Here is a 12,154-nt window from a genome sequence, read left to right as displayed (position 1 = left end):
GGCGCGCGATGCACCTTGCTCCCTGTGTCCCTGCGCTGTTTCGTGCGCCGGCTCTACTCGCGTCCATTTGCATCCACGATTATTATTTCTTCGAATCGTGGAAGGAAATGGACGACACCTCCACAAACGTTTCGAGAAATCCATCGATGGAAAACACCATCGATACTGCGCGTCTATAATTTTCGAATAACGTATTTTCCACTCGACGAAGATACGTTCAATTCCGTTCCGTATTCGCCTCTCCTCCGCGATTCCACCGCGATCTCGGTGCTGCTCGTAAAATGGCCGAGCTTGGTACGCGATGCACGATCGATCGCTTCCGCGCCGGCGCATGCGAGCACAGTAGCGGTGATATATGTATATAAACGACGACGAATTCGAAAGTATACGAGCGATTACATCGATACACCCTCGATACGAGAAGACAAGCGATTCGCCATCTTCGAATTAAGAGGAGAACCGGCCCGATATTTTCCTTCGCTCTATCGATCGGAAGGGAAGAAGAGAAATTTAGATCTCTTAGCTCGGATACAAGGAAGATAAGAGGGATAGATCCACGAATCGACCGCTAACGATCGCCACGGCGACGATCGGTGATTTACCGCTGGTTGTTGCGATGCGGCGTGGCCAAAGGAGCGAACCGGAATGAAATCACCGTTACCTCTCGCCCGCTCCCCTTTTATCACTCGGCCAGCCTGCCCTCCCCCTTCGCTTACCGATCGATTACCAACTTTCGATCCTGTTCCACGCAACGCCACCGGCGACTCTTCGCCAAGATCCCTCGGATCTTATATCGAGGAGGATATAATAATAATAAGAGGGGAAAAATAGAGAAGAGAGGATGGGAGATGGCGATCATTCGCAACGGTTAATCCTTAAGCGGATCCCTGGTTGGGGATTGCGGTGGCAATTTTTTTTCATTTTCTTTTCTCCTCTTTTCTCTTCCCTTTCTTTCTTTCCGCAAGACCGAGCGGCGAGGTGGTGGTGTGCAACGGCTGTTATATCGTTAAAGGGGAAAATAAGCATGCGTCGGCGCGTGGAGATCGGGGAACGACAACGCGGAGTAGTAATTGAATTATGTACAGTGGTGACGTTTGAATTACCGAGGCTGCTCGTTGGTGGGACGCGTGTGGCGAATTTATTTGCATAAAAACGTGCGCGTTTAATTAACCGTTCTTCTTTTTTTTATCTCGACCGAGGGTCACCGGAGCGGATCCCTTCGAAAATTAAAACGGGAAAAAAGGCGGCGATCAATTATCGCGCGTATTTCAATTTTTCAAGCATCGATCGACGCGGCTCGTTTCAACGATGTTATAACCTTCTTGAAACTCGTACAGCGGGTAACCGCTTGTCGTAACTTGGAGAGTAAAATCGATTTGCAGCCGGAAGTCGTGATAAAAAAAACTCGAAGGAATCTCGATCTTGAAAACGGTGGTATCGTATCAAAGTTCGGTTTGCCAACCAAAGCAGTCGCCCTCGTTGTTGGAAAGTTCAGTAATCACCTTTTCAAAAGTGATTTCTCTCTCTCTCTCTCTCTCTCTCTCGCATCCTCTTGATCGATCGAAGCAATTTCAACGACGGTTGTTATTCCGCAACACGAAGCTATCGCGATCGATTCTCGATCCCTTCCGATAAAAACGACCGTAATTACAAAAAAATACTATAACTCGATACACTCTATAACTCGCGCGATAGGAACGATTCGGTTATCGTTTTTCCTTTTTTTTTCTTCTACACTTTTACACGCGACCTTTGAGCAAAAACTTGCAGCTACACGCACGCCTACGCTACGCCGATTCCCCGTTCGATCGACCAGTTTAATCGCAGATATTTCCCACTGCATCTCGCCTCGTCCCTCGATTGTACAGTTAACACGGCGTGGACGTGAATGTTAATCGCGCCTTAAGACTCGATCTCCCTTTCGCGTCGGCCGCCTTGCGCGTGGAAAAACGGGGTCGCCTCCTCGAGATTCATTCCTCGATTCATCCGTCCCTCAAATTGTATCGATCGGATCGATTCTTAAATATGTCGTATAGATACACGCATCCTTTCCCCCCTATAAATTATTCAGAGACTGGACGATAGACGTTCTATCTATCCGCGTGTTTTCAGGGGGGTTGCGATACGAATCAATTTCCTCTCGCATCTATCCCACCCATACAGGATTGTCCTTGATCCTTGCCACGAACGCGTAATTACCTTCCCCTTAACACCGAGCTCGTGTAACAACAGGCCGAGATTATTGTAATTCCCCGAGGATTCCCTTACGTTTCCTTACGTAATTTGCATCAATTTCTTCTCGCCTTCCTCGGTGCTGGAGGAAGGAGAGAGAGAGAGAGAGAGAGACGGGGAAGATAATCACGCGGGGAAGGACAGCGAGATTTCGATTCATCTTTCGATCTTAATAATATCCGAGTGGTATCGGACGAATCGAGCGGATGGAAAGGAAGAAAAGATTAGTGCAATTAGCGGGAGGGCAAAGGTCGGGCTTTGAAACTTGGCATTGTAAACTTTGCCGAGATCTTAATCGCGGGTGGAAGTAGGACGGAATGGTGAAGAAAGGAAGGGGAAAGGAAGAGAGAGATAGAGGAGAAAGGAAGGGATCGAAGGAAGGAAGGGAACTCGGGAAGAATGATAATAAAGGGAAAGGTACAAGGGTCACGTAGGTCGAGAATCCGTTCCCGGAACGGAGAATTCCGGCGGCGTTTCGGGCGAAACGAATAATGGATCCCTATCGATTCGAATAAATATTACGTGTGCCAATGAATTCTTTCCCCTTTTTTGTCTCAGTTAGATACCTCTTGTCTTGTCTTTCTGCTGATTCTTCCGACTCATCGTCGTCGTCGAAGTTTCTCGGTGCGCTTGAACGATCGTCGTCCTCCAACCCTAGATTTCTTAAGCTGGAACGGTTATTAAAAATTTGTCGCACTGGAAGGAAGTAATTCGATCGTAGGAAAAAAGGGGAATTTCGAACTTGTTCGAATCGAAAGAAGAAGCAGAAGAGAAAGGCGAACGACAAATGCAACGAAACGAAGCGAAGAGAAGACGAAGCGAGAAAAGAGTTGTAGGGGAAAACGTAGCGGAGATCGAAAATGAAGAAAAAGAGGAAGAAGAAGAAGAAGAAAAAAGCGTAAGGTCACGGACCTTTGTCGAGAGATGGCTGCTCGACGATCGCACAGGTGGTTGCACCGGCTGCGGGGAACCGCTTTAAACTCGCTAATGGAAAAGACCGCCAACCCTGGGGCTATTTGAAAGTGACACACACCGTGCAGTCACGTAATTTGCGCGTTAATCGCGGCCTGATGGATGCGCGGAAACCGTGGACAAACGAATTGTGCAAGTGAACTCGTTTCGAGTCTCTGTTCAGGGATGATTCGAAATTCTTATTCCTCGAGTCACGGAATTCGCCAAATTCGAGTCGAGAATATTCTTCAATAGCATGCTGTTATCGAGATCGACAAGAATCAGAATTCTTCCTCGAAAAGTATTGTTTCGCTAATTCATGGTGATGAGAATTCAATTATCCGGGGAGGAAGCAATTTCGTTTTTCACAGCCGGATGAAAGGTTTTTCTCGCGTCGGGATAATGTAGAATCGGTGTATATATACACGGTTTTTTTACCCGCGAACGGTGAAAGTATTATCCACCAGTTGTTCCGCGAAAGGAAACGAGAGGCGAGGGATGCGCATCGGTGGTGCGGGTTCCTCGAGCGCGCGATGCCGGGTTGCTCGCATTTCAAGGTCGAGAGACGTTTACGACTTTATGGGGCAATTACCGTGGTATACTGCAAGTTAGCCTCGCGTCGTTTACCTTCTCCCTTTTTCCCTCATCCAGATTCCCTTCCCTCTTTTCGAAAACGACGCGGCTCGAGTTCGACTGAATTTTTCGTTTCGTTTCCAGTGCAGAGCAAAGTGAGATGTTCCGAGCAGTGGATGGAAGTGGACATCGTGAGGAGCAGCCCACGGGCGAGGATATACCTGCAACAGATGAAGGACTTTCCAGGTAAAAAGATCGATTCGTTTCGCGAGATCCGCTGCGAGATCGTTGGCCGGCGAGAGATTATATAGAAGCCGTATTTTACACCGTGCTATGCGTATCTTGCAGACGAAGCTTGCAAACCCCGGCTTAGCAACGGTGTCGCCACGTTCCGATTACCTCTCCTAGAGGAGGACATGCTGCGATGCGGCATCACCAGGGTCGTTAACAAAGTCACGGTAATTGCGACGAATCTGAAAAAAAGAAAAAACCATCCTTTCTTGAAATTCGAATAATTACAATTTCGCTCGAGGATCGAATCGAGGTTGGGATAGCGTAAGGGAGAGCGTTCGAAGAAGGGTCGAATCTTTGGGCAAAAGGAAAGAAAGGGGGGAGGGAAGGATGAAAATCGATAGCGATAAGTTGTTACCTCGGCTCGGCCTTCGTTATTGTTTCGATCGATGGGAAGGAATCCCGTGGATTCGAGCAAAATTATAGATATACGTGTAATGATATACAGGGTCAGAAGGTGTACTTTCATCGGATAATAGTGGAGGAGCCCGCGGATTCCAGCAAGCACACGTTCACCGTAAAGTGTGTTATCACCGAGGTCGTTGTGAAACCTGGAATCTCGATCGCAGCCAATCACACCGTGGTTCGCAGGAGCGTTCTACCAGCAGGTTTCCAGGAACCCGAGTGAGTTCATATTTTACCTTAATATTCAGTTTCCGTCTTATCTTCTCTCTTTTTTATCTGTTCGCACTTTTCCCTTACCGTTCTCACCTTCTCTTCGTATCGACAGAGAACCACTGTTTCGATTTCGCGTTATTCGCCGTCGCGATTCCAACAGCTGTTCCAACGATCGTGCTCAAACGATCGTCCGCGCAACGCTCACGTATTCTCATCATCAAGGACAACCCACCTCTAATACGCTTCGACTAGCGCCAAGAAATAACGGCTAAAATTATCTTTGAAACTTTCATCCATTACTCCTATCTACTCGTTCGAAGCGTTACGCTTTTCGATGATTTTTTTTTCTTTTTTCCAACGATCGAAACTTTCCAAGCGAACGAGCGCGGTGAAATAATTTTATTCCAAGCTTTCCAACGATCGCGTAATCAACGTTTCAACGCTGGCTGTGTAAACTTGATTAATTAAAAAAAAATCGGTCTCGATTTATGTAAGCAAGTGAGTAAAACGAGATGAGTTTAATCTGCTACTAACTATCCCGCTTCGCGGTTATTATCGTGTGGCAAAATGTCGCGCGACTTCGTAATCGAAACAAGGCAAGTTTTCCGCGAGATTAAAATCGAATCGTATATTTTTACGCTCGACGAAAATAATCACCATATAATTCGAAATTGGAAAGTGGAAGGAGCCGGTGTCGCGAATAAATCGAGTATCGAGTTTATGCTTTTCCTCCGATGCAAATGAGCGATCCGAAACGAAGATGAACGTTTTGTCGACCGAGTTGATTCATGATTCCACGTTCCATTTATTTGTCGAGGCTGTACGCGCAGGTGCTGGAAAACCTGAAATGTAATTTTAGCCTCGTATACATCGCGTCACAGAGTCTTCCCCTTCCCTATTTCTTCCTACTCCTCCTCCTCCTCCTCCTTCTCCCCCTCCTCCTTTGCCCCCCGCTCGCTCGATAAAACTCACTTTGCGAGCCATTCGTATTCCCCGTTCGCGTTCTCCTCGGTAAAACGTTTCAACTAGCGGGCGAGCATCCGACGAGAATCTTCTTTTATTCGCTCGGCGACATGCAAATGCGTGCTTAAGAGTCGCTAACGATCTCTTCGAAACGGTTTCGAGGTTACAATTTTTTTTCAAACGAGATCTCCCAACAGATCAAATATACATACGTACATATATATATATATATTTCAGCGTATAATACTCGTTGAATCGATGAATACTCCTCTGTCCCTATCTCTATCTCAGCCTTGAAACGAGCGACGCGGCGGGAAGTAAATTTTAAGCAAGCGACAAGTTAGACGCGTGTCAAAAGGGATTCTTCCACGCTACTTTCCACGCGGATGAAAGTCTTTCCGAGGTTGGCCGGTCGACATTCTTTCCCCGCTCCGCGGCGCTGCTATCCTCCTGGCAGCCTGCCAGCCGAGTACGTACACACAACGCAATTTTTCTCCCGCTCCGGCCGCTAATTTATTGACACTAATCGATCGTGGCACGGTATTGCGCGAGTATCGTACGAGGGAGATACTTGAGGAGAGGAGGGAAGAGGAGGATTGTCGATGTCGCGTTTCCAACCAGGAAGCCGTAAAATCCTTATTGTTGAATTATCACGCGGTTATCTCGCCCGATCGATCGGCGGGGTCGAGGCACGCGCCGCGGGAAAATTCTTTCTCGATCTCGATAACTGTTCCTTCTTCCAAGAAGTCGATGGAATTGCGCGCTTGCTCGATCGGATCCTCCATCGACGCGGTCGAATCGAGGGATGATCGACGAACTCGAAAATACTACTCGCCTCTCCTCCCTTCGATCCATGCGAACAGATGCGAATACGATTATCGATAAAAAACGATCGAATTGACGAACGGAAACTTTATCGTCGTCCCTACTTTTTTCCTCTCTTTTCTCTTCTTTTCGTCGTCGTCATCATCATCATCATTACCGTCTTTAGCGGTACCGTTCACGTGGCTCGTCCTCCCGTACAGAGAGTATCGTGGATGAGCCGGCAGAAAGACGGTTTCAAAGAAAGACGATTCAGGTCGATTCGATGACTGTCGAAAGTGGCCCAGGTCGTAGCAGCACATGCAACAGCTCTTTCCGTTCCCGTTCCTCTGCAAACGTCCGTGTTAATTTCGTCGACGACCACTTGAATATTCGCCGCCGCTTTTTTCTCTTCCCCCCTCCCTCCGCGGAAATTACATTCGAACGCGCGTTCGTTCCTCCCTTACGGTTCCGTCCGCCAGATGGCGTTGGCGTTTCGTTCTCGACAATTCGTTTCGAACGACGCGTTTCTTAACGTTTTGATTGGCGCAGCGTGATCGACATCAGAGGTGAGATCTCCGAGTCGGCGCCTGTACCGATATTGGGGGTCGGTGTGAGGCAAGGCGGGAATCTGGTGACCGGCGAGCTGAACGTCAGCCCGGGCACGCCTCTGCAGATGGAGATCTTCTTGGACAACGGGTCGGCGCCCGTTTACGGATTGTTGGTCACCTACATGCTCGTAACGGACACCAAATCGCAGGAGGAGACTATCATAATCAATGGGTGAGCGAATATGTTGAATATGCTGGTCGAGAATAATTTTTACGATAATAATAATAATAATAATAATAATAATGGTTCAGTTGCTCCGTGGATCCGTATCTGTTCGAGAATTTCAACACGGTGGACGGTGACTTTTTGACGGCGAAATTCCGCGCTTTCAAGTTTCCAGAAAGCACTTACGTCCAGTTCCGCGGCACTGTTAACGTCTGCCTGGACAAGTGCCAAGGGGTATGTCAATGTTGCACACGCGTGGCACCTCGTTAACCGTTCGAATATACGGATCGTTTACCCGCCCCGTGTTTCAGATCGAGTGCAGCAACGGCCAAATTGGATTCGGTAGGAGGAGGAGGGCCATCGATGTCTCCAACACGGAGAACAACAAGCTGTTCGAGGTGACCATGTCCGCTCTTATTAAAGTCGACTTCGAGGAGGACGCGGTGATCGATAAAGGTAAGTATGATCGATAAAAAAGGAGATTTCGTTTCGAATTATCAATAAAATTTGTCCCGCAGCTCTGTCCGAATTGTACGTGAGAAGAGGGAAGAACAGGACGAAGGCGAGGGCGGTGATCGCGGAGGAGGTGAGGGATCGAGCTGGCCCGACCACGATCAGGACGGAGGAGAGGGCTTTCATCGCGCAGGAAGTGAAGGAGCAGTTCAAGTACAAGGTTACCGAGACGGAGATGAACGGCTCCTCGGCCTGCCGCGACTCGACAAAGCTCTTGCCCTCTATCCTCCTTCTTCTCTGTCTCTGCAAATTTTTATAAAAAGCCGAACAGACGAAGGGGGACGATCCGACGATCGTTTCTTTTTTTTTTTTTTTTTTGATTGTAAATAGAAAGTAGAATTGAGAAAACCGGCCAACCAAGGATTCGAGCGCGTCCATCGTGGAGGAGACAGACCGATCGAATTTCGAGCCGGATGCGTTAGTAGTTAATTTTTTCCCTTTTCCACGGAAGGAGAAAAAAAAAAAAAAAGAAGAACGAAACATCGATCTTTCTAATAACATTGTCCGAAATTGCTAAGCTTCTCATCAACGGACGATGTATTATCTCGGATAGTGTTAATGGAACGAATTAATAAAGAAACAGTTCGAGGAGTTGTATCGAAGAAATATCGTAAGAGAAAAAAAAAAAAAAATAGGGGGGAATGATCGCTAAGATTTTGGATATTAATATTAAGCACTCACTGCTCAAGAAATTTCTCCGCTCTGCGACCGCCAAATTTTTTTTTTTTTTTTTTCCACTCCACTCTTTTCATTAATCGTCCCACTGTGCTTCCCTGCGAATAACCGCGAATAAAGTAATACAGCCGCTATATCGTACCAGAAAGAAAAAGTTGGCCTTTGCGAGCGGAGAATGTCGGATGACCTAGTCGCGCGACGAGCTGTAACAACGTGATGTCACTTAACTGTTAGACAATTGTAAGCGAATTAATTGCTGCTATAATCTCAATAATAATTGTAATAAGGAAGAATATACGCGCATAAAATGTAAAAAAAAAATAAGAGAGAAAAGTAAGAGAGCGAAGTGGAAACGCGCGTATTCAGCGTTTCGTTCGGAGAGGCGTCTTTATTTTTTAGTCGAGTAAAGAGAAGAGAAGAGAAGATTAATAAAAATAAGCATAGAAACAATACAAAGGTATTATCTATATATATATATTTTGTGGAATGTTCGTGTGATAGAACAATGTATAAAAAAATATATATATATTTACACGTGTTTGGCGTAAAATATCGGGCAGAAGAGAACGAATATTGGATCGTGCTTTCATAATTTCAGGTCACAAAATTTCCTCCCATCGTATCGAGAATTATGTTACATTCGGAAAATCCCGAATTTAGTTTCTGGTATAGGCGCGTTGAGCGCCGCTGATAAACTGAGTCCCAACACTACTCGAGTGTCGACGGGGTCGATCACGCCGTCGTCCCAAAGTCTGAAAAATAATTAACGCGGATACATAACTCAAACATTTCCTAGTCTCTTAGTCTAATAATAATGCGTAGATTGTAGACCTAGCGCTGCAATAATATGGATTGCTCTCCTCTTCGAATTTCCTCAGTATTGGTTCCCTCAGTTTCTTCTCCTCTTCCACGGTCCACTATCGAGGATCGAGTGAAAATTTATATACACCGGTACGTTCGAACGAAACGAAATCGATAATCTGTCATGCCTCCTACCTGCTTCCCCTCGCGTTTACGTTGATCCTTGCTAATTTGAACGAGTACATCGGCAGCCTGCTCGCCCCCCATCACGGATATTCTGGCATTCGGCCAGGTATAGAGAAACCTCGGTGAATAAGCCCGACCGCACATACCTGCACGTTAAATTTAATCAAATTGAACAGTGCAAGTTCGAACGGTGATTTATTAAGTGTAACATACCGTAATTTCCCGCGCCGAACGAGCCACCAATTACCACTGTAATTTTAGGCACTTGAGCACAAGCCACGGCAGTCACCATTTTCGCACCGTTTTTGGCAATGCCTCCGGCCTCGGCATCTTTGCCCACCATAAATCCTGCAGTTTTTTTTACAATCACTGTACAATCATCGGAATGCTGCAATTTTGTCCAACCAGAATATTATACTATACCTGTAATATTCTGCAAAAAAATAAGTGGTATTTTCCTTTGTGCGCAGATCTGCACGAAATGTGTACCCTTTAACGCGCCTTGCGAAAACAGTATACCGTTGTTCGCGATTATACCCACGGGATAACCATAAATGTTCGCGAATCCTGTGACCAATGTTTCCCCGTATTGCGCTTTGAACTCGCGAAACTTTGATCCATCCACGATCCTTGCGATCACCTCTCTTACGTCGTACGACTGTTTCCAATTCAAACCGACTATTCCGTAAATTTCGTCGACGGGATGTAACGGTACATCCACATTTTTATCCACGTTAACGTGCATTGGTCGTTGCCTGTTTAAATCCTTCACGATTTGCCGGGTTAGGAATAAAGCGTGAATGTCATCTACGGCGTAATGATCGGTTACTCCGGAAACCCTGAGAACAACAATTTTCCAAATTCTCTCGAGTCGATTCGAGGGGAAATGACGGATTAAAAAATGGTATTTTCCCCAATTACCGACAATGAAGATCCGCGCCACCCAATTCATCCGCGGTCACTTCTTCGCCCGTGGAAGCTCTTACTAATGGTGGACCAGCCAAAAAAATGGTTCCCTCCTTGCCGACGATTATATTTTCGTCAGCCATGGACGGTACGTATGCACCACCTGGAATAGAAATCGATTAAATGACGTTAATAATATCGCGAATAATTGATATGAAAGTAATACAATAAAATGGGGCAAGAGTGGATCAAAAAATCAAGAAATCGGACACCTGCTGTGCAGCTTCCCATTACTACCGCGATCTGCGCGATCCCTTTCGCGCTCATTCTTGCCTGATTAAAGAAAGTTCTACCGAAATGCATTTTATCCGCAAATATTTCAGCTTGTTTAGTCAAATTGGCGCCACCGCTATCTACTAAATATATACAAGGTAAATTATTCTCCTCCGCAATCTCTTGAGCCCTTAATTGCTTCTTTACCGTTATCGGATAATAAGTACCTCCCTTTACGGTTGCATCGTTTGCGATTACTACGCATTCGGTCCTAATTTTCGAAACGAAACGTATTCTTCTTTAAAAAAAAAGAAAAAAAAAATATTTTATACGAATCATTTTTTTATTCAAACGGTACTTACCCTTCTATCCTACCGATACCGGTAATAATTCCACCGGCTGGTACTTCCTCTTTATCGTACAATTCGTAACCAGCTAATTGAGAAAATTCGAGGAAAGGGGACGTCGGATCGAGAAGCGTATTAATTCGTTCTCGTGCTAGAAGCTTTCCTTTTTTTATATGGCTCTCTTTCGCCTTTTGTTTCCCACCCTCTACAATTTTTTGAATTGTGCCTTTCAATCTATTCACCGCACATTCCATTTGAACGTAATTTTCCTAAAATTTTGTCGTTATATGTTTAATCTCCGTTATTCGTTTCTATATTTATTATTATTATTTTTATTATTATTTTATTCCAAATATCGTCCCCACTTATTTTTAATCGTTTTGTTTTTTATCGAAAAAGAACATGAGTAATATATTCAGTGTTTGTAATACGCGCTTAATCATTGTGCGTCAATTGCGCAGGCGTATATTACGCTTTAATACGTTTAAACGAACAATTTTTATTTTATTTTGTTTGGATAATGATGGAAAATATCGTAATATTAATATTATGCAATATTTCATCAACTCATTTTAGATCAATAATGTAATATTGATCGAAAACGAAAGATTTAACGAATTAAATCTTGCGATGTTTTGTTTATAAATGAAATGGATATACACACATATATATAATATCGTTCTAACCTGATACGTCGAACATTTGGTATTTTGTACATTACCAATAACAACTGCTTTATTGTGCAACGTTCTTATGGTACAGCCTAAATTCTTTATAAAAAGATTTCCTTTACTTAACATATTCTTTTATCGATTCTTCTTTCGCTCAAATTTTATGAATCACAATGTATACGTAAGTATTATATTCGTTATACTTTAAGCACGTTATAACATATATTATTTCCCTATTTTATGGACACTACCATCTCAATGAAGTTATTCACAGATCAACAGCTGGTTTAGTACACGAAGACAGTAATCTAATTGCAGCATAGGATTTATCGAAGAACTGTAAGCAGATAATTTTTTTTTCAGGTCAGGAAAGGTCAATCAACATGTTAGAATTTAAATTAAATTATTTAATTTCTCTATTTGTTATTAATCAGAATATAAAAAAAAGAAACAAAATTTTTGTTAATCGTTAAGATTAAATTTTTTATTTTTTTTCAATTTAATTATGAATATCGAAATATAAAAATTGAAGAAAAGGTTAAATTCGAATAATTTGTTCATCTCTTGCTTCATAGA

At 44.3% G+C, this 12,154-nt stretch overlaps 3 protein-coding genes across 7 annotated transcripts in view; 1 reads left to right on the top strand and 2 right to left on the bottom strand.

Moving 5' to 3' along the window:
- The window catches only part of LOC100871775 (uncharacterized), a 24,534-nt gene extending 20,628 nt beyond the window's left edge, over positions 1-3,906 (bottom strand). Inside the window, exon 1 of the mRNA XM_086909053.1 lies at positions 3,776-3,906. The gene's annotated coding sequence lies outside the window, so the exon portion shown is untranslated. The remainder of the gene's footprint in view (positions 1-3,775) is intronic.
- The window catches only part of qsm (Zona pelucida superfamily protein qsm), a 15,182-nt gene extending 6,338 nt beyond the window's left edge, over positions 1-8,844 (top strand). For both annotated transcript variants that reach the window (XM_031917303.2, XM_086909051.1), the window contains exons 2-8: positions 3,901-4,002; positions 4,105-4,214; positions 4,496-4,671; positions 6,982-7,212; positions 7,293-7,440; positions 7,518-7,662; positions 7,725-8,844. In XM_031917303.2, the coding sequence (XP_031773163.1) occupies positions 3,901-4,002; positions 4,105-4,214; positions 4,496-4,671; positions 6,982-7,212; positions 7,293-7,440; positions 7,518-7,662; positions 7,725-7,978 (1,166 nt within the window). In that variant the 3' untranslated portion in view covers positions 7,979-8,844. The remainder of the gene's footprint in view (positions 1-3,900; positions 4,003-4,104; positions 4,215-4,495; positions 4,672-6,981; positions 7,213-7,292; positions 7,441-7,517; positions 7,663-7,724) is intronic.
- On the bottom strand, positions 8,016-12,092 carry Mccc2 (methylcrotonyl-CoA carboxylase subunit 2). Of its 4 annotated transcripts, none has more exons than XM_086909049.1 (10): positions 11,594-12,092; positions 10,923-11,176; positions 10,788-10,858; positions 10,560-10,703; positions 10,303-10,450; positions 9,805-10,220; positions 9,595-9,729; positions 9,391-9,527; positions 9,226-9,311; positions 8,016-9,146 (listed from the first exon to the last, which is right to left on the bottom strand). In XM_086909049.1, the coding sequence occupies exons 1-10, from the start codon at positions 11,705-11,707 to the stop codon at positions 9,029-9,031; spliced, it is 1,623 nt and encodes a 540-aa protein (XP_086765175.1). In that variant the 5' UTR covers positions 11,708-12,092; the 3' UTR covers positions 8,016-9,028. The 4 variants fall into 4 exon arrangements, with proteins under 4 accessions (XP_086765175.1, XP_086765176.1, XP_086765174.1 ...); XM_086909050.1 differs by having other exon boundaries at positions 10,788-10,831; XM_086909048.1 differs by having other exon boundaries at positions 10,560-10,858.
- Between the last annotated feature and the right edge of the window lie 62 nt (positions 12,093-12,154).

This window comes from Apis florea, unplaced genomic scaffold, assembly GCF_048593485.1.
Source record: "Apis florea isolate Af1SG1 unplaced genomic scaffold, ASM4859348v1 contig_3081_pilon, whole genome shotgun sequence".
Classification (NCBI taxonomy): Eukaryota; Metazoa; Arthropoda; class Insecta; order Hymenoptera; family Apidae; genus Apis; species Apis florea.
The sequence above is the reverse complement of the archived record's forward strand: the minus strand, read 5'-3'. Positions and strand labels throughout refer to the sequence as shown.

Excerpts from the sequence above, each read along its gene's own strand:
- Mccc2 (XM_086909048.1), bottom strand. The coding sequence starts at position 11,707 with ATGTTAAGTAAAGGAAATCTTTTTATAAAGAATTTAGGCTGTACCATA. Across the intron at positions 10,859-10,922 it reads GGTATCGGTAGGATAGAAGG|AAGAATACGTTTCGTTTCGA; the intron begins GTAAGTACCGTT and ends TTTTTTTTAAAG. Across the intron at positions 9,528-9,594 it reads GTTCGGCGCGGGAAATTACG|GTATGTGCGGTCGGGCTTAT; the intron begins GTATGTTACACT and ends TTTAACGTGCAG.